Genomic DNA, 20252 nt, shown 5'->3' on the forward strand with positions numbered 1-20252 from the left:
CACAGTACTGTATGTCCATTTCAAACATTAATGCTCTGTATTGATGTGTGCTTTCTAGTTGACACAGGTTCCTGTGTCTGTGTTCTGTCAGGTGCTCCTGTTTCACCCACTTCCTGCTTGTCCTACCCAGCCACGGCTCATTTGCTATCTCCCAAATCTGCACTCATCTCATTGATTTCTCACAGTGACTCACTTGCGTTTAAAGGTCAGCTAATCAAAGGCTAAGCAGTAAGGGGAATCTTTGTTTACGTAGCATGACCCACTACACTGTTGGTCTTGGGTGAACTACCCAGGCAAACAGCTCTGCCAGTTGTTCTCCACAGTACTATCATTAGTGCAGGACAGCTGGGCGCTTGGGGTGGTTCCATAAAAGAACGTATCTGATTCAGATATTGTCGAGCAATCAGCCCCTTTATGACTGAACACCGTCTCTGGCAGAGTAGATGACAGTGTTGCTGGAACGTCGACCCAATCTCCAATCCTTGTGCGGCTGTTTAATTCAGTGCAGCTTGTCGTGTTGTGAAGCACTTGCCCACACATCCTGCAGTGCTGGGTTCAGAGTGATGGCTCATTGGTGGCTTTTGTCTGCTGTGGGCTGGTGGGCGGGCTGTTGTCAGTGTATGATGCAGATGTGGTGACATCAGCACACAAGTGTGCTGGGATGAGGAAGCGTGTTTGAGTGTGTGTGTGTGCGTACAGTCAGGATGTGTCTGTGCATGTTGGCTTTGACCAGAAATCCATACAGAGAGTGTTGGATGCCACCCAGCCTAAAGCAGTGACTGAACGTGTGGATCCCACTTTTTGAGACTGACACACACACACACACACACACACACACGCACATACACACAGATCATTGATGACCTCACCCCCCCCTTCCCCTTTCCCCATGACACGGCTATAAAAAGCTGGGGCTGAATAATTACCTTCGCCCCTGGGTTTAAGTAATGGAGTATTTTTTGCTGCTCTTTACATTAAGACAGTACAGCACCTCCTTCTCTCCAAGGCCTGGGCCACAGGCACATGTGACAGACCTAGATAGCCCAGCCTAGAGAGTCACAATCCTCAACTGAAGTGCCATGGCAGAGGCGGGGGCAGGGGTGTGGGGGGTTCTCATGTTCACTCCGCTCTGTCGTCAGTTACATTTACAATTATTCATTTAGCAGGCGCTTTTATCCAAAGTGACGCACAAAAATTGCATACATTAAGCCCAGCAGGAAATTATGACATTTGCAGCAAGAGTTTGTCCATGTGAGCAGTCTTAGAGGGATTGTGGTTTGTGAATGATAAAGGGTATAGAGGGCGTACATGCAGGAGATGGGCGGGGGGGGGGGGGGGTTCTCGTTCAGCTGCAGGGGTCAGTGTGATAGGCTGAGTAATCTAGCTCACTGGCTAGTAGCAGATGAAGGTTTGTCATTGGGAGCTGCAGTAGTCAGAGTGGGAGGCCTTGTGAATGACATTGTTATGCACAAAATGCAGCAGCGGCTTACTGCGATGGTGAGATTTCACAGCTTTCCACTTAAGGCTGTTAAGAACGTGACTAAGTGTGTGTATTTGTGTGCATCTGTGTGTGCGCGTGGGTGAAAACCCAGTATGCCGGTGTATGCAGTGTTGTCAATGGGCTTGTGATGCATGTTCATCGGCTTCACTAGCTGGCTGAAACAGATGATCTCAAGGCTCTTACCCAAGAAAGGACACAGTGAAACTTACAGTCCACAATGGAACATTTATCTCCCACAAACTGACTTTGACATTGGAGACCAGCTGTCACTCTCTGGTCTGGGAGACGAAAGGCATTTCATCTGTCCTCGTGACGAGAAATAGGATGATGACGTGCGTTTGTTCTCCAGACTGGGGGAAGGCGTGCTAGATGGGTAGAGAGAGAGAGAGAGAGAGAGAGAGGGGGAGGGAGAGGGGGAGGGGGAGGGGGAGGGGGAGGGGGGAGGGGGAGGGGGAGGGGGAGGGGGGACAGGAGTGTTGTGTGCAAAGGAGAGGAGAGAGTCTCCCTGTATTACAGGTCAATAACAGGAGAGATAATTGTCCAGGCTCATCATCATTCACCAGGCTCTCGCTCTGAAGTCTCATCGTTTACAGTCCCCAGAGTTAATGGAGCTCTCCATGTCCTTCCTCTCTCTCTCCCTCCTTTCTTCCTCTCTCTCCACACCCGTCTCCCCCTCCCTACAGGGTCTTCCCAGCCTCGGCCCCCAGAGCCTCCTCTGTCCTCTTCCCCAGGAGCAGCCCCTTCGCTGAGCTGGCGCAGCCAGGAGAGATGGGGCGGAAGCTGGACCTGTCGGGCCTGACGGACGACGAGGCAGAACACGTCCTCAAGGTGGTGCAGAGAGACATGAAGCTGAGGAAGAAGGAGGAGGACAGGCTCAGGTGAGGTCCGGGGGAAGGGGTGTAGATTGGGGAGTGGAGGGCAGAAGGAAAGGGGTACTGAACAGTTGTGGGGTTTGGGGAGGGTATATAGAACAATTCGAGAATTTAAGGTTTCTGTTAGGTAAAAAAAAAAAGGCAAGTTTACATGAACGGTGGTTGATACATGAGTTTGGTAACATTTAACTCAAAAATCTGAACACAACAATTACATTTGTAGCTAAAAGAGTACTTGTAGTAACTCTGAGCAACCTACACCTTAACAAGCTGAGTGTGACATGTTCAAGATTAAGAGACTTGGGCTGATTCGGAGTGACTGGAACACAGAGGGGAGAGGTTTTTGTCAGACAGTCACTGGACATCAGAGGCGTTGGGTGTACAAGTCAGGGGTCAGCGACAGTTTTCACAGTCATGTCATGGCCCCCACTCTCTCACTCCCTCAGACAAACTGCCCACACTTTCCCTCCTCTTCATGGCCCTCTCCTCCTCCCCTCCTCCTCTTCATGGCCCTCTCCTCCTCCCCTCCTCCTCTTCATGGCCCTCTCCTCCTCCCCTCCTCCTCTTCATGGCCCTCTCCTCCTCCCCTCCTCATCATGGCCCTCTCCTCCTCCCCTCCTCATCATGGCCCTCTCCTCCTCCCCTCCTCCTCTTCATGGCCCTCTCCTCCTCCCCTCCTCTTCATGGCCCTCTCCTCCTCCCCTCCTCTTCATGGCCCTCTCCTCCTCCCCTCCTCCTCTTCATGGCCCTCTCCTCCTCCCCTCCTCATCATGGCCCTCTCCTCCTCCCCTCCTCCTCTTCATGGCCCTCTCCTCCTCCCCTCCTCTTCATGGCCCTCTCCTCCTCCCCATCTCCTCTTCATGGCCCTCTCCTCCTCCCCTCCTCCTCTTCATGGCCCTCTCCTCCTCCCCTCCTCCTCTTCATGGCCCTCTCCTCCTCCCCTCCTCCTCTTCATGGCCCTCTCCTCCTCCCCCCCTCCTCCCCTCCTACTTCTCATCCCTCCATCTCTGCCTGTGACAGGCGGGGTCAGGGGAGACAGTGTTGTCACATTGAAAAGCTTGCCTGGGGGACCGGTCATCAGATCCATTGTCCAGTCTCATCCGTCTTTTTTCTGAAGGCTCAGTGGGATTGGATAGGTATCCTATCAGAGCTCCAGGGAATAAGGATGTAGAAATAGATTTAACAGATAAAACGTAACATAAGACAAATTATGTTTTGTTTGGCATAATGGTGCGTCTTTGTCCATCTGGCAAACTATCTTAATTTGCTATTGGATGGCCAGTTAATGAACACAAAATAAATTTGAGGTTTTGTTGTGTTATCGAACCTCCTTAAGCGATGTTAAAGAAAGACATCGTTGCCATGCTTTGCTGAGAGATGAGTGGATGGACGGCCTTGTAAACCTTCTCAGCAGTACAGATGCATTAGTGACATCTAGCTCTGTTTGTGGCCTTGTTGAATTAAACATGGGTGGAAGATAAGTGCTTTTCCAAGTGTAATGTTAATTTGGCAGTAATTTCAGATGATAGATTCCAGCACACAGACACCTAAAGTGGATTCCTTTATTGCTACTGATTTCGTTCGGTCTTATTACTCTGGAAAATATTGCCTCAGAAACCATTTCATTATCATCAGTTTTGACACACTCCCACAACAACCAACAATGTGCTTTAGCCTTTTCTGTGAAATGAACACCCTCTGCTGTGGCCAGTTCCTTTTTTCGGTCAATTACAGCCTCCCCCATTTCTCTAGTCCCCCGCTCTTGAGATTAGTTTATGTGTTTCCAGAGTTATCGTTTGAAAATGAACCACAACAAATGTACTGTTCTGCTCTGTCTTTAACTATCTGTGGTCCAGCTACTTTGGGGCTCAGAACTCTGCTTCTCAAGAACAAGACCACACACATACAAACAGCCTATGTGTGTGGTCCTTTTAAGGTTGCCTAACACAAGAAACTACTATAGATTTCATGTCTGCCATCAAAGGTTTAACTTTTACTAAATTATCTAAAAGGTTATTAGAATGTAACCTGAATGACAGAGAAACAGAACATGGATGTGTGTGTGTTGGCTATGTGTATTTTGGGAGACGGTGTGTGTTTGTGTGCGTCTGTTAAAGTGAGTTTGTAGAGCCATTGGTGTATTTTTGCTACTGCATACACCTATTTAAGAAGGATCAGACCAGCAATCATAGTTTCACAACTTTGCTGACTAGGTCAGGAAAACAACCAACAAAGCCTGTTGTTTGTTCGCTGTATGGAGCCTCTTACAGGGAAACAGCAGTTCTCAACACTGGAGATGTGTACATTTTCTGAACATTAATAATAGCATATTAAGTATAGATATGAAAACAACAGCAGATGGTGTGTCGGTGTTTCTGAATGTTTCAGTCCCCTGAGGGGGTTCTCTCTGCCTGGCTGACGTTTGTTTGTTCACTCTGAGATGAAGACAGCCCAAAGGAGTTATAAAGTATCCCATGAATCCTTCTCAAGGCTAATTTACAAGTCTCATCTGGCACTTTTAAACGCTGCAGTTTTAATTTCCCCAGCGTTGCCTGCTGAGAAATGGTGAAAAACCTAATTGATATTGCCGTCTGTCTCATAAATACTGGCCTGTCAGAAACTTTAAATAAGCACAAAACTGTTCTAGAGTTTCCACGGAGAAAGTTTTTTCTGGAGTCTTAATTTGTCAGCATTGGCATGTAAATGCTATACACAAGCTGCTGTGGCAGTATGTTATATAGTCAGTCAGTCAGGTGTAGCTGGTACTGTACTTGATGGGCATTAATTACCACTACTTTCCTAGTGTGTAAGTATGTTGAAGGGATGATAATGTCTGGCATGCTTCAGTGTCATCCACATGCCTTCGACTGTGGGTTGTCATGACTCGCAAATGTATGGAACATAAGGCGAGAACAGACGCCACCAAAGGCAGCATGACAGGCCATGGCTATGGACGAGCAGCTTGTAGCATGCGCTGCCTTCTATGGACGAGCAGCTTGTAGCATGCGCTGCCTTCTATGGATGAGCAGCTTGTAGCATGCGCTGCCTTCTATGGACGAGCAGCTTGTAGCATGCGCTGCCTTCTATGGACGAGCAGCTTGTAGCATGCGCTGCCTTCTATGGACGAGCAGCTTGTAGCATGCGCTGCCTTCTATGGACGAGCAGCTTGTAGCATGCGCTGCCTTCTATGGACGAGCAGCTTGTAGCATGCGCTGCCTTCTATGGACGAGCAGCTTGTAGCATGCGCTGCCTTCTATGGACGAGCAGCTTGTAGCATGCGCTGCCTCCTGTAGCAATACATCTGGCCGTGTGATCCCAGCTTATTATCATGTAGGAGCTTGTCCACCTCTGACCTTATCTCTGTCCCTCTCTCCTTCTCTTTTGCTGTCTCTTTCTCTCTCCACTGTCCCTCAGCTGGAGTGGGTCCTCATTAGAGCAATGGAAAGAGCTGAGGCTGAGAGCTGAGGCTGAGGCTGGGCGTAATGCTGAGGCAGAATCAGAGGCTGAGTTTGGGGGTAAGGCTCAGCCAGAATCAGAGGCTGAGGCTGAAATCGATGCTGGAAAGCTCTAACAAACAGCCCAATGAGTGTTGCTTATTCTGTAATGGTGCACACGGTGTTACCTGAACGCTTGAATTTTGTTCGGAATCAGTCAAATTAATTGAATCGAGCAATGACTCCCAAGGGAAGGAATTAGAAAAGAATTATGAAAAAGAACTGCCATCCAGCTCTCTGTGTGTGTCTCTGTGTGTGTGTGTGTCTGTGTGTGTCTCTGTGTGTGTCTCTGTGTGTGTCTCTGTGTGTGTGTCTGTGTATGTCTCTGTGTGTGTCTCTGTGTGTGTCTCTGTGTGTGTCTGTGTGTGTCTCTGTGTGTGTCTCTGTGTGTGTCTCTGTGTGTGGGAGTCAGGTGGCTGAGCGGTTAGGGAAGCGGGCTAGTAATCCGAAGGTTGCCAGTTCGATTCCCGGTCATGCCAACTGACGTTGTGTCCTTGGGCAAGGCACTTCACCCTACTTGCCTCGGGGAGAATGTCCCTGTACTTACTGTAAGTCGCTCTGGATAAGAGCGTCTGCTAAATGACTAAATGTAAATGTAAATGTAAATGTAATGTGTGTCTCTGTGTGTGTCTCTGTGTGTGTCTCTGTGTGTTCCCACGCCTCGTTCATGCTGGTGCTCAGCACTAATTACCTCAGGAGATGGGGAGATCTTCCACAGGGCTCTCTCTGTTCCTGACATGATAATGCCAATTACTTACTACTACTCTCACTCTGGCTCGCCTCACTTTCCCATTAGCCAGGATTTGACAAGTCTATCTTTATCATGCAAAGGCAAGGGTAGAGAGAGTGCATCACCTTTTAGTGAGCCAAGTCGCCCGTGGTAGGTAAAAATAGCATGGTAATTGAACAATGTTCTGCTTCTAATTTGCTGTCCCTTCGTCCCATTGTAGAATGATGTTCCTTCCGCTGTGTCCTGGCTCAAGCATGTTCTCTCTCTCTCTCTCTCTCTCTCTCTCTTCCCCCCCCCTCTCTATCATAAGGAGATTACAGACTTGTAGCTGATTGCTGAAGGGTGTCGTTTTTACAGCTGTGGTTTTAATTGGTCACAACCCTCAATGTAGGTCTTCAGCGATGAGACGGTAGTAAAACTGCACGCTATGCTCAGACAAACCGGCAGCCTCGTCATCAGACAAGCCTTTGTTAATGATGCGTCGAGCCATTTATCACACCAGGGGGTGTTGAACCGGTCCTACAGAGACATTTGCCTTCGTCAATTCTCTCCCCCGAGTTTATGTGACAGAACGTTGGGATCGACTGGAGGTAGCAGGTGTTAGAGATTGAGGCTGTAACCTTGTCAACAGAGACAGCCGGGGAAAGGCCTTTCCATGAAGGGGAGGCCTGCCCTCTGTTTCCTGTGGCGTTTATCCCCTCACCTCTTCACAGAACTGGCTGTCCTGCACCTTCAGTTCACCCCAAATCAGCCTGCAAGCCACTCATTTCACAACACAACTCATTCAAGGGCCTTACTGACTTACTAAACAATTATGTAAAATACCCCCTCTCTTTTTGTCCCAAATGGTTCTCTGTCAATCAGAATTGATGTAATTGGGTGTCCCGTTGAAGGACGTCCCGTTAGTAGGTCTTCATTTCATTAGAGGAGCACTAATGGATAGAGATCAACTCTCTGACTCACGGCTGTCTGGACACATCTCTCGTTTCCTCTCCTCTCATTGTTCCTCTAAATCAGGTCTGTTTCATCTGGTGGGGGAACAGTGGTGTGTGTGTGTGTGTGCGTGTGGGAAGTTTAAACTCCTCCTCCCTCTTAAACCATTTACTTGAAGAGGGATGACCTTCAAGTAAATGTAAAAACAACAGAACATAAACTTTTCAGCAGTATTGCAGTGGTCAGGTGAAGTTCCTTTAGACTGAATAGACCTATTGTGTTTCACAGACGTGCTCTAATTCTCCAGGTTTAAAGCTCTTCTCCATGATAACATGTGACCTTATTCCTCATGAGCTGCTAATCTGTTAGGCCAACGTTGATCACATACAACATTGGCTCTTGTTCATGAATAACACTTACAGGATGTGTATATATATATATATATATATATATATAAATATATATTTTTTCTTCTCAAGATCCAAAGAGGACAGGGAATTAGAAGGTGCAGGTCGATATAGCCACCGTTCTGTGCTATGCTGCTGTGCTAAGTGGCGGTGAAGAAATTGGGATTTCCTGTGTGCTTACATTATTCACTAATCAATAGAACTAGTCATTGGATATTAGTTAGTATGTTCTCATGTAAGCTTGCTATTAATAAGAGTAGATGTGTCAGACTGTTGTAATGTCATTACTGCCTGACTGTCACTAACTATGTTTACATTCTTGTGCCTTATAAAAGATGGTCCTCCGGCCTTCAGAGCGGAGAGAGACATGGTTGAGACCTAAGCCTGGTGTTGTGTTGTCATTTATTGTCAGAGGTCTAGGTTTCTCTCCCAATCTGCAGATTGATAATACTTATTAAAATCCAGAACTCAACTGAACTTTGTCACTCCGTTTATGAAGAGACGGACAAAACCCTTTCTTCATCAGTCTGGGATAAAGTCATGTTTTGTTCCGGGGTGGAGGGGCTTCCCATCAGGGATTAGAAAGGGCGACCTGTGGCCTGGGGTGTTAATCCGAGTCATGTATCTTAGGCCTGTTGCCCAGCGGTGTACTACACAAGGGATCCGCAATCACTGGGCTTTATTCAACATTGATGGTGCTGCTCTTGTCTGTGGATGTTTATAAATACAGTATAGCAGGCTTATGACACAAACAGTGTTATTATTTTACCCAGGAAATACAGCAACCTTTTCTTTTAATCAGCAACATTTTTAAGTTACCTACCTTGGCTAGCAGAAAAACAACACAGCAACAGTCTAACAGGGATTTAGCAAAGTGTCTGTTTCCTCATAAAGAGAGTGACTTTTGATTATCAGCGGTTGTGTTTTAATTTGCTCACAGGCGTTAATGGTCGTTAGGGTGATCGGCGTTGCTGCACGAGCCTCCTGATTTCTAATTAGGCTCTAATATGACCCAGACGAGTCGATGTTTAATATGTTTAATACCGTCAGAGTTTAATTAGCAGACCGACAGTTAACCTCCACCACAGTGATTATGCATGCGTGTGCACGCTCAGCTAATCAGACAAGGACTTTCATCTGAAACACAACAGCTGCCTCTGTCAACACCGAGCACACCGCTGTGGTCAGTCTGGTGTGTGGTCAGGCTGGTGTGTGGTCAGGCTGGTGTGTGGTCAGGCTGGTGTGGGCAGGCTGGTGTGTGGTCAGGCTGGTGTGGGCAGGCTGGTGTGTGGTCAGTCTGGTGTGTGGTCAGGCTGGTGTGTGGTCAGGCTGGTGTGTGGTCAGTCTGGTGTGTGGTCAGGCTGGTGTGTGGTCAGGCTGGTGTGTGGTCAGGCTGGTGTGTGGTCAGGCTGGTGTGTGGTCAGGCTGGTGTGTGCTGTGGTCAGAGTGTGTGTGATCTGGCTGCTCTTCTCTGCTGGTGGATGGTACATTCCCATGATGTCAGGCGTCAGCAGAGACTGTTCTCAGCCTCAGACGCCAGGGCTCATTGATTCCCCTAGAGGACAGAGAGTCAAATGTCACCACTGAAAACAGCTTTTCTGTGGCTCATGTCTGTGGACAGGAGCGATAGCCAGATGTAATGGACACCCAGGCCAGGTAGGTAAGCATTCTCGGAAACCAGCTTGATGCTGAGGTGTTTTCAGTTGATTGGACAGATATCCTTCTCCAATTGTAACTTTACCTGCCTGTGTGTGTGTGTGTGTGTTTTCATGATGTGTGTGTTAGGTGACACAACTTGCATTTTGGAAAGAGCTGACTCTGCCAGCTGGTCTCCCCTCCACCAGGTGACTTTGGAAAGCCAATCACTTCCGACGGTTTAGCCACGCTCAGCAGAGCTGAAGTGAAGGGCAGCAAAGCTCTGCTTAGCCTTATCTCAAGGCCAGACGAATAAACCTCGATGTCAGTTTCTCTCCAGAACAGGCTCTGTAGCTATCAAGACAACTGGAACAGACTTGAAAAAAAAAAAAAAGAGTTTTATTTTTGATCTTTTAACAAGGTACATGCTGCCCAAGATGTGGGTTCCCCCCCCCCTCAAAATGTCAAGCACATTAACGCCAGGAGAGCTAATACGGAAAAGCTACTGTGAGTCATTATATTGTATGTAATGTCCTTTTCTACACATTTATTTTTTACTCTGTCGGTGCCGTCATCTCCTCTTTTCTCCTTGTCTTTCTGCTCCTCACCTTTTCTTTCTCTCTCTCATCCTCTCCTATTTCTGTCTTTCTCTCTCTCCCTCTCCTGCTCCCTCTGCATCTCTCTCTCTCCTTATCTCTCTCCCCATCCCTCTCCCTCCGTCTCTCCTCCTGTGCACCATTAGCCGGGCTCTCTGAGAGGTGTATGGACAGATGAGATTGATACCCCAGGGTTGTGATGCAGAAGACTGCGGCCAGACTCCTCCTGTCTGAGTCATAACCTTCGCCTCTTCTTCCCCTGACCAGAGACACATCACTCAGCCTTCCCATCACTGGCATCAGCTCATAACCCCCGCACTCGCCTTGAACACCAGCTTTAGCAAACATGGGCCCAGATGGATTCATGGGGGGAAGGGGGTATCCCTGGTCAAATGTGCCTCTAAAGGGTGTGCGGTGGCGGGTCAGCTTTTTATTGGGAGCTGTTCAGAGGAGTGTGTGGAGTGTGTGTTACAGCTAAGATGCCCTGCAGGAGTACATCTGGGAGACAAAGAGGAGGAGGGAGGACTTGGGAGAACATCAAGCATGTTCTGAGACCAAGCCTGGTCAGGGGATCCAGGGATAGCTTGATGCTAATGTATATATTTATAGTCTGTGTGTGATTTTTATTTTCATTTTGCTGAGGGAACATCCTATTCCTCCACATGCCCTACATATCTCACAGATGCCAAGATAACATTTGGCCTGCCTTTTCAGAGTTTCTTTTTTAAGGAAGTGGAGGTGGGGAGGTGCGGGGTGTGTGTGTGTGTGTGTGCAGGTGAGGCTTCTTACGCTAGTCAGCCGAATCAGGGGTTCCTCAAGATCCCTCCATCCCTGTCTCCGACGTCCCCTATCTCCCTCATTCAGAATGGCTCGGCTTTGCATGTCTTGGTTTTTAGACAATCAATTAGTCACCCACTGCAGCTTCTGAGAAAGCTCTTGAGCCCAGCCCTACTCCAGTCAAGAGGATGCTGGCTGGTGTTCTCGTCAACACCCGGGGGAATCTCTTTCCACAAGAGTTATGGACGGAGGAACTGTATGCCAGGAAGCAGAGCAACAGCGCAGGCTTTCTGTTGCTGATCACTTACACATGCATTTGCACACACACACCACACACACGCATACAAAAATGGTGATTAAATTAGTGCTGTGCTTTCCCGTCAGCACTGTACTCCAATTAACCAGTAAAATTGCGGGAACTCCGTCGACAGAGGAGTTCCCTATCACCTCTACGAATTCTGCCTCTCCCATTTTGTATATGTGAGCCAAAAACTGGAAAGCCAATCACGGGATCGATCAGATGAAAGCTGGAGACTAAGGTAAAAAGGTCATTTGTAGCCTTGACTGTGATACTAACGCTGTGGTTAGAACCAGAAGCCCCAAACACGGGCCCAGGGAGCTGGCTCATGTCGAAGACTTCTCACGCTTCCTTTTGGAGGGCCATTGATTCTAATTTTCTCCTCTGCTGGGTCTATTTAAGGACGATGTGGAGGGGGCTGATATTTCCCAACGGGGAGTGTCCTGGACCTGATCAATACCTCCCCCAGGACTAGTCTTCGTTCCACCCCCACACACACCCACCGGCTGAGATGAACACACACACACACGCTCTCTCTCTCTTCCTCCCTCCCTGCCTTGCTCTCTGGTGTGGTGTGTATTATATAAACTCCACTGTCCCGGTGTCCTGGGGTGAGGTTCAGCGTGTGTGTGTGACAGGGACCAGACGGTTGCGGGTGACATTCCCCTCCTTCAGGCTTTACTAACGTGCAGTAATGGCTGGATGGGGCGAGGGGTCGGAGGGGGTGTGGGGGTTGGCGAGGGGGGTGTTTCTCCCTGGTCTCTGACCTCGATGAGCCTCGCTGCCAGTGTGTGACTAGCGTCAGAGCCATGCTGTCGTGGATATGGGAACATATGCTGAGATTACATATGCAGCTCTCTGGCAATACTTGTGACAAACAGCTGGCCTTTTAATTCCAATTACAGCCTCCTTCAGCGAAAGTGGTTAGCATCCGTTTATGCCGAGCAGCTGTAAAAGGGAAAATAGTTTACCTATGTGATTTTCACTTTGTTGCTCTTGTGACGAAGGGTAAACTAAACCCTGACGAGGGAGGCTGGTGTTCCTCTCTATAATGATGAGATTGCATTTCTCTGCTGCTTCTGGGTGTGAGGGTTGTCTCTGACAGGGGAGTGCAGGGGCTGCTGTGTGTCCTGTCAGTCCAGAGACAGGATAGGCAGGCAGGGGTGTTTCTCATGTTTTCAGAAAGGGCTGCAGATGCTGTCTGAGCCTCCTTATCAGCACTGCTTCGCTCTGCTCTCACAGCTGCTGCTGCAGTGTGTGTATATGTGTGTGTTTGTGTATGGTATGCTTGTGTACAGTATGTGTGTATACGTTGCACTGTAGTTGAGATCTCATTACTCTTGCAAAAATTCAGTTAGGGCTTTGCCCTTCTGATCCTTGAATCTCTGCGGTGCTATACACTATTTGCGTGTCGCTTTGGATAGTGTGTGAATGTGCGTGTGTGTGTGCATGCAAGTGTGTAAGCTTCTGTGAGTGTGTTTGTGTGTGTGTGCATGCAAGTGTGTAAGCGTGTGTGTGTGTGAGGGTTCATGACGAGGCTGCAGGTATGTCTCCCACACCTACCATGTCCAGGCAGCGTGTGAGTGTGTGTGTGAGTGTGTGTGTGTGTGTGTGTGTGTGTGTGTGAGTGAGCGTTCACAGCAGAGGAAGTGCCATGCAAGTGCTATGCAGATTTTACAGTACATTACCTTTCCAGTTATGTTTAGAATGCATACAATATGCATGCCTCCGGTTTCACTAAAGGTAATGCCCAGTACTGCCTAGCTTATGTGTCAGCTCTAAGAGTGGGATGTGTTTTGAGTAATGAAGAGTTTCCATACCTGTCCATGCATGTAGGTTGTGTAGGGAAGGAAATGATGTGACAGGATTGAAGAATTCACTCTCAGCACAAAAACAAAGTGTCTGTCACTCTCATCAACAACCATGATCAATCCACATCTGCATCCTCTCTCTCTCTCTCTCTCTCTCTCTCTCTCTCTCTCTCTCTCTCTCTCTCTCTCTCTCTCTCTCTCTCTCTCTCTCTCTCTCTCTCTCTCTCTCTCTCTCTCTCTCTCAGTACATCTGTCTTTCTCTCTCTCTCTCTCTCACTACCTCTCTGTCTTTATCTCCCCCCTCTTCTCTCAATCTCCCTCCCTCAATCTCCCTCTCTCTTCCCAGCCTCAGCAGCTGAAGTTGGGGTGGAAGTGTTGAGATGTTGAATCACACACACACACGCGGGCACACATAATATGCACTTTTCCGTTAGCTTTGGCTCTCACATTATCTGTAGTACAACACCTTCACTATTTGGATAACTCCTGCATTCCCTACATCTCCCAGTCTGTGTGCTCCGTGGGCGGGCATAGGTCTGCCATCACAGGAGATCTACTGGGTTTCCTTCTCAGGACGAAGCTGCGCTCCCTCATCTGGCTGGGCCAGCATGTTGAAGAGCAGCACGGCCGAAATATCAAGATAAGCAGCACTTTGTGGCGGATGGCTCTGCCCCGTCCTGTAATTCAGGCCACTGATGGTCTCTCAGCCATGGAAGGGTTCCACACTAGAATGGGGCAACTGCACTCCTCTCCACCTATTCACTGCGTCAAAGTGTTTGAGTGGGCAGTTGAGTTTTTATGATGACTCGGCGTAAAGGGTCTCGGAAGATATTCTGCTAAGCTTGGCTTGTGCTTTCTCCTTCACTTTCTCCTTGCCTCCTCCTCCTCTTCCACCCTCCTCCCTTCTTCCCTGCTGGCGGTTTCTGCCTTAGTCCTGGGGTGTGGGATAGACTGCTAATGATAGCTAGCTACAGGATCTCTGAGCCCCTTTTCAACGGTTCATATCACTACAGAACCCACAGCGGTTTGAAGTTGGCAGTTTGCCATTGGAAACCCATTCATCTGATGTTAGTGTTGACCAGAAGGCTAGGCTACTGATAGTTGTCACTGGGGACACATGGTGACTATGTTGAAGTGGGCTGAGACTAAGTAGAGTCAGGTGACCTGGATGACTTCCTCTAACCGCAAGCGAGATGGATGGGCCTTGACTATCATGATATGTGTGCTGCATTAGGAGGGGTTGCTAGGTTGTGGGAGCAATGTTAATGAGTTCACCACTCCTCAGATGGTTGCTAGTGGCGACTGTGGACAGTAGTTCTGAGGGATTGCAAAATTGCTATGGAATGGATTAGTGGGTTGCCAAATTTGAGGGGTCTGCCCCGTTGAAATGCAACACACTATACTTAAAGTTCAGAGATTGTTAGGTATCTTGGAATTGACTTTATCTATAGCTATGATCTAAGGCAATTAGTGGGTTTCCATATAATAGTTTCCTTTCACCAAACTTGACCAATATAATCCTAGTCAGTCATTTATTTCTACTGGGTGGGTTGCCAGGTTTGCAGGTTGACCTAGTGTGTAGAGCTACTATGTAGAGCCTATAGGGAGCACTGTTGTCCATGTTACTGTTAGGTCAGGGCTGTCTCCTCCAGCCGCAACTCATCCTTGTCAGTGGCTCAGGATAGCCTGTATGGTACTTCTGTTTGGTTTTCTGTCTGAATGGCTGAATTTATATTTACAGTTTCTGGACTGCTAACAAATTTGATCTCTTCATCATCCAAGATGTTGGGGAATGACATTCCAGGTTTGCAAGGTTTGTTGTCTTTATAGTTAAAAATACTGTTGCTTCCTATTGGAGTAATTTGTTATTAGTGGCCCAAACATGTAACTGTAACTGTGAATGTGCACTGCAGAACATTCAGTATGTCACACTGAATCTAGTGCCCTCTTCTGGCATGGGGTGGCATTGCAGGAGAAAGATTTAAACAGAAAAAGATTATTTTTGTTCATTGTTACCCTTTCCCAGCCTCTTAGTATACTCCTGTTTTTAAGGAATTATGATTACATTTGCGATCAAAGACTACTACATGGACAGTAAACAATTTACATTTTTGAAGACCATGGAGTGAATATTTGTTGGGATGATTCTTATTCACTGTCTCTTGCCTGTTATTTATAATGCAACTCCTCCTCATCAAACATCAATGAAGCTTCTCAAAATGCAATGTCTGGCTATTTGACAAAGACATCCTCCTGAAAAGTTAATGAGTCACAATGTAATGCTTCCTCCCCCGAGTGCATGTGTGTGTGTGAGGTTTTCGGGAATATAATTGAGGTTTCTCCCAGCTTAAGGGACCTGGCTGAGGCTCTCCCGGTGGAAACTAATCAGCTCTCCTAACTCTCAGTGCATCAGCCTTGTGAGAGTTCACACACACCAGTGCTTGAACACACACCTCATTCAGACACACACACTCACACACACCCTCACACTCAGACAGATACAGTGCAACTGACATGTTGCAGTTCCCAAACAAGGTTCAGGCAGGAGGACTCAGTATGACTTTACGAATACTTTATTTCCCACTATACAAAACACGATTGTACGTTTGATTTGGCATTGTGGTTCTGCTCGCATCGGCTCCCTGCCGCATCCAACGAGACACCGTCTCGACCTCCGAGCAGAGAGCAGCAACGCATTCCCCCTGAAACAGGAAACAGAAAACAGAACCAAAGGGTGGAGGCCGGGGAGGCGGAGGCAGCAGGAAGACTGAAGTCTATGTCGCACTAGCGATGCATATGCCGGGAACCCCTTATACCCCGCCCTATTAGGAGGGAGTGCCCTGCGCATCAAATGACGCGTTGCTAGTGGCGCGCTATGTCTCACGTCCTCCTTCATGAACCAGCTCCGCTTGTTTTTCCTCAGGTCCAGCATCTGTGTGTGTGTGTGTGGGTTTCATGTGTGCTCTGTGTGTGTGTGTGTGTGTTTCATGTGTGCCCTTCTGATTGAAAAGCAAGGAACACACAGGTTGGAAAATGGAGGAAATTATAGTTCTCTCTACCAATGCTCCCATCATAAGCCATAAGTGTATATGGCCGACAGTAGCAATATGAAGTATTTCAGTCAATCATCAGCCTGACCCAGAGTCCCTGAGGCCCACAGTCATTTCAGACTAGTTTTCTATTGCTGAGATCCAGCCTTTACTGAACCATACAGAAATGCGGCACCTTGTTCAACTGTAAATGCTGTGCGGCTGTGCTGTACAGCGTTTGGTACCAACACCAGTTAGAGGTGATTGAGGTGATTGATTGTCTTTTGCAGCTGAGAGCTTGCCCTGTAAGCGTTTCATACTTGAATGAGTCAGTTGAAGCCAGTGCACTTTGGACCAGCACACACAGATGCAGACAGAGAAGCGTGTTTGTGTGTATGTATGTGTGAGTATGCATGTGTTTCTGGTTAGATAATGTAATGAAGAGATAGATTAATGAGCTTGTATTGTTATGCTACCAGTTATGCACTGATTGTGGATCAAGCTCACTGTGTGAGTGTGTGCCTGTGCGTGTGTGTGAGTGTGTGGAGTTGTTCACTGGTACTGCTGTTAACAGGGGCGTGATGACACGGCTGCAAGGGCACTACAGGAATGTTGCTCTGCTATCCTCAGAACACAACATTATACACGCACGCACGCACGCGCGCACACGCACACGCACACGCACACGCACACCAATCTGCTCATTGCTTACACTTCCACCACCATGATTAGATTTTTACTTGTCAAAGGAATTATGTACATTTCATTACAATTTCATAGATTTTTCTCGAATTTGAGATTATGATGATAAATTATGACTTTTACTATGACAGATGGTTTGGTGCCAGTTTAATCATGTTTTATAGTCATGTCCTGTCCTTTCATGGGTTCCTCCTGGCTGCAGCAGGATGCTACTATGAGCGGCTGATCAGATCCTATATTAAAAACAGCATCATGCTCCTTGTGAAGTGTTTATAAATAATTACTCCTGACATGTTCTCAGCCTTCATTTCCCCCAGCTCCGTGTCTGTGTGCTTGACTAAAGCAAGACTCAAATACATTCAAATTAGCTTTTTTTGGTGATAAATTCTCGATTAAAAGTCCCATTGATGAATATTACATTCAGTATTCATAGAGCTGTTTCCCCTCCTTCTGATGCAGTTCTAATTGTGGTCTGATGTTGCTCGGGCTCTTAGGAACTGTAATGTTGGCATTCTGCTGTTCTGGAGATAGAAGCCTTCTGATCACATTTGAACAATAGGATGTGTGAACAGCAGTCATCATGTAATAATGACCTTCATATAGTATACATGAAAAACGCTTTTATAGTGGTCTGTAGCATGATGGCACTAAGCTGGTGTGTGCCTGAAGCTGAAGGTTGTTACTGCAGCAGATGAGACTCATCTTCACTCCAACTCCCAACACACTGTGCAGAAGCCTCCTGGTCTCAGCTCCCAGGAGCTCTTTACATTGGGACAACCTTCTAGAGGATTCTTGCTTTAACTAGGATTTTCCTCTTTGTAGGCAATTTCTATATGGTTCTAGAAGGTTCTCGCTTCAACTCATCATCATGAAAATACAATACTACTGTGTACAAATTGTGGTGTTGGGATTTTATACAAACTGAAACGACATTGTGTTTTGTTTACTGTAGGATGTAAATGTTTTGTGTTTCCTTTCAATTAGACTGAAGAGGTTAGCTGTTTAAAGCCTTGCTGTAGCCTGTACAGACATGACTGGATCAAACCGGTATAATGTGTGTGTGTGTGAGTGTAAGCATGCGTGTAAGGCCAGAGCTGTGGATCGTCTATCGATATTATTCAGTCATTACCGTGGCACCATCACAGTGTTTTAAAAGTGGACACATTAATTACTCACCCCCCGGTCTCCGACCTCCGGAACGTGTCCCGCCAATCAGCAGGAGTTGCCATGGCAACGGCCAATGGCGCTTCACGTGACTTGTTAATGAGGTACGATTGTCTGGGTTGTGATTTGGGATTAGAGCCAATCAGCATGTGTGACACGTACAGGTGCGCATGAGTACGTACGCTCTCCGCTGCTCTGAGAGGTGCCCCCCTCCCCTGTTCTCCCTTATTGCCTTCATATTGCAAATTAACGACACGCCGCACGTGATTTGCAAGCCATTTATTATCGTTCTTATGAGCATTTGCCCATGTAGGGGGGGAGGAGGGGCGGGGGGAGGGACATGACTGGAGTGATCCATCAGGGGAGCCGTACGCTCAGTGTGATTGGTGGAGAGCCGGCCACTGTCGAGATTGGACGTTTCTCATAGCGGTAAGACGGATGCATGCGGAGCCCTGTGTGTCGTTCCTGGTGTCGTGTCAAATTGTCGATCTTATCCACGGCAGCTTCTGAACGGAAGTGGGCCGTGGTGCGGGGGAGAGACCTGTGTTCAAACAGGGGCTGGCGCTGAGACAGGGACGGGTTCCCTGGCCGTGCTGCTCTTCAACATGCTGGCCCAGCCAGATGAGGGAGCGCAGCTTCGCCCTGAGAAGGAAACCCAGTAGATCTCCTGTGATGGGAGACCTACGCCCGCCCACGGAGCACACAGACTGGGAGATGTAGGGAATGCAGGAGTTATCCAAATAGTGAAGGTGTTGTACTACAGATAATGTGAGAGCCAAAGCTAACGGAAAAGTGCATATTATGTGTGCCTGCGTGTGTGTGATGTGATGTGATGTTGGATTCAGTGCTGTGCTGCATGAGGAGGTGGTGGTAGACGTCTCATTGCTCTATGTGCAAAAGCCCCAGTGACTGGAAGTAATCACTCCACCGATAGTTATGACTCATCCACACATTGCTCCACCTCCTCCCCGGCTTTCTGTCAAAACAGTCTCTCTCTCTTCCTCTCTCTGTCCTGTATGGTCATAGCTCTCTCTCCCCCACTTCCAATGGGTCTTTCTCCCTCTCTTTCATTCTCTCTTTCTCTCCTTCTTTCTTTGTCACTTCCCCTTTTCTGCAGAATCCTGCCTGATAATCTAGTCTCACCATCTTTCTGTCTATTCTCTCCATCCGTCTGTCAGGAGGGCTGTCGGCCAGATCCCTGTCAGAGAGCGTCCTTGTTAAGTGGTGACCCTACCTCACCCCTCCAGAGCCTCCTCTGCCTGTCCCGCCTGCCCCGCCTGCCCCGCCTGCCCCGCCTGCCCCGCCTGTCCCGCCTGCCCCGCCTGCCCCGCCTGTCCCGCCTGTCCCGCCTGCCCCGCCTGCCCCGCCTGCCCCGCCTGCCCTGCCTGTCCCGCCTGCCCCGCCTGCCCTGCCTGTCCCGCCTGCCCCGCCTGCCCCGCCTGCCCCGCCTGTCCCGCCTGTCCCGCCTGTCCCGCCTGCCCCGCCTGCCCTGCCTGTCCCGCCTGCCCCGCCTGCCCCGCCTGCCCCGCCTGCCCCGCCTGTCCCGCCTGTCCCGCCTGTCCCGCCTGTCCCGCCTGCCCCGCCTGTCCCGCCTGCCCAGCTCCCTGGGCTGAGCTTCCACCCCTGCTGGAAGAAGAGAATCCTTAAATTGAATGTACTTTTATGAAATGACAGTATATTTTCATTATATTTAACCAATTGGAAGTGTACTTAAGGGATACACATTTTGTATCTTCACATACTTATTGACAACTTTAATATACGTGTTTCTACTTCTCCTCATGATATGTGTTTGGGTTGGCATGCCTGGGTAGGGAGCGTGACTGATCCCCCTGCTATCATTACTGTAGAAGCAACTCCGCAGCCTTTGAGAGAGTTATAGTCTTTGAAGGGGAACTGGACAGATACAGTATGGGGGCTTGGCTACAATATACAGCCTCAACCTGCCTCACCAGCTGGGTTGTTGTTGAGTGTACTCTCTGGCCTGGACACACACTGACACTGAGGCGGTAGGTACACACTCACACACCTGTGTTTGCAGCAATACACAGCTTGTCCTCCCGTTAGACAGTGGTAGGACAGTGTGTCTCTCCTTGGGTAAGAATGCGAGAGAGAGAGTACTATTAGAGGAGAGAGGGACTCCTCGCTGTTGCTGTGAAACTATATTTTTTCCCCAGGGAACTATTAAATTGTGACACTAAACACAAGTGTTTCTTCTCTTTGGATCTTTTTCATCTCAGTTGGATAAATAGCCCTGCTCTTTGATTTGTGACTGTTTTGTGAAAAGCAGTTTTTTCCATAAT

At 48.2% G+C, this 20252-nt stretch overlaps 1 protein-coding gene across 1 annotated transcript in view; it reads left to right on the top strand.

Annotated features, from left to right (window-relative positions):
* The first annotated feature begins 2269 nt into the window (after window positions 1-2269).
* Window positions 2270-20252, top strand: part of myripb (myosin VIIA and Rab interacting protein b) — a 62321-nt gene continuing 44338 nt past the window's right edge. The window contains 1 exon segment of the mRNA XM_067252075.1: window positions 2270-2379. Coding sequence (XP_067108176.1) covers window positions 2270-2379 — 110 coding nt within the window.

This window comes from Osmerus mordax, chromosome 15, assembly GCF_038355195.1.
Source record: "Osmerus mordax isolate fOsmMor3 chromosome 15, fOsmMor3.pri, whole genome shotgun sequence".
In the NCBI taxonomy this organism is placed as follows: Eukaryota; Metazoa; Chordata; class Actinopteri; order Osmeriformes; family Osmeridae; genus Osmerus; species Osmerus mordax.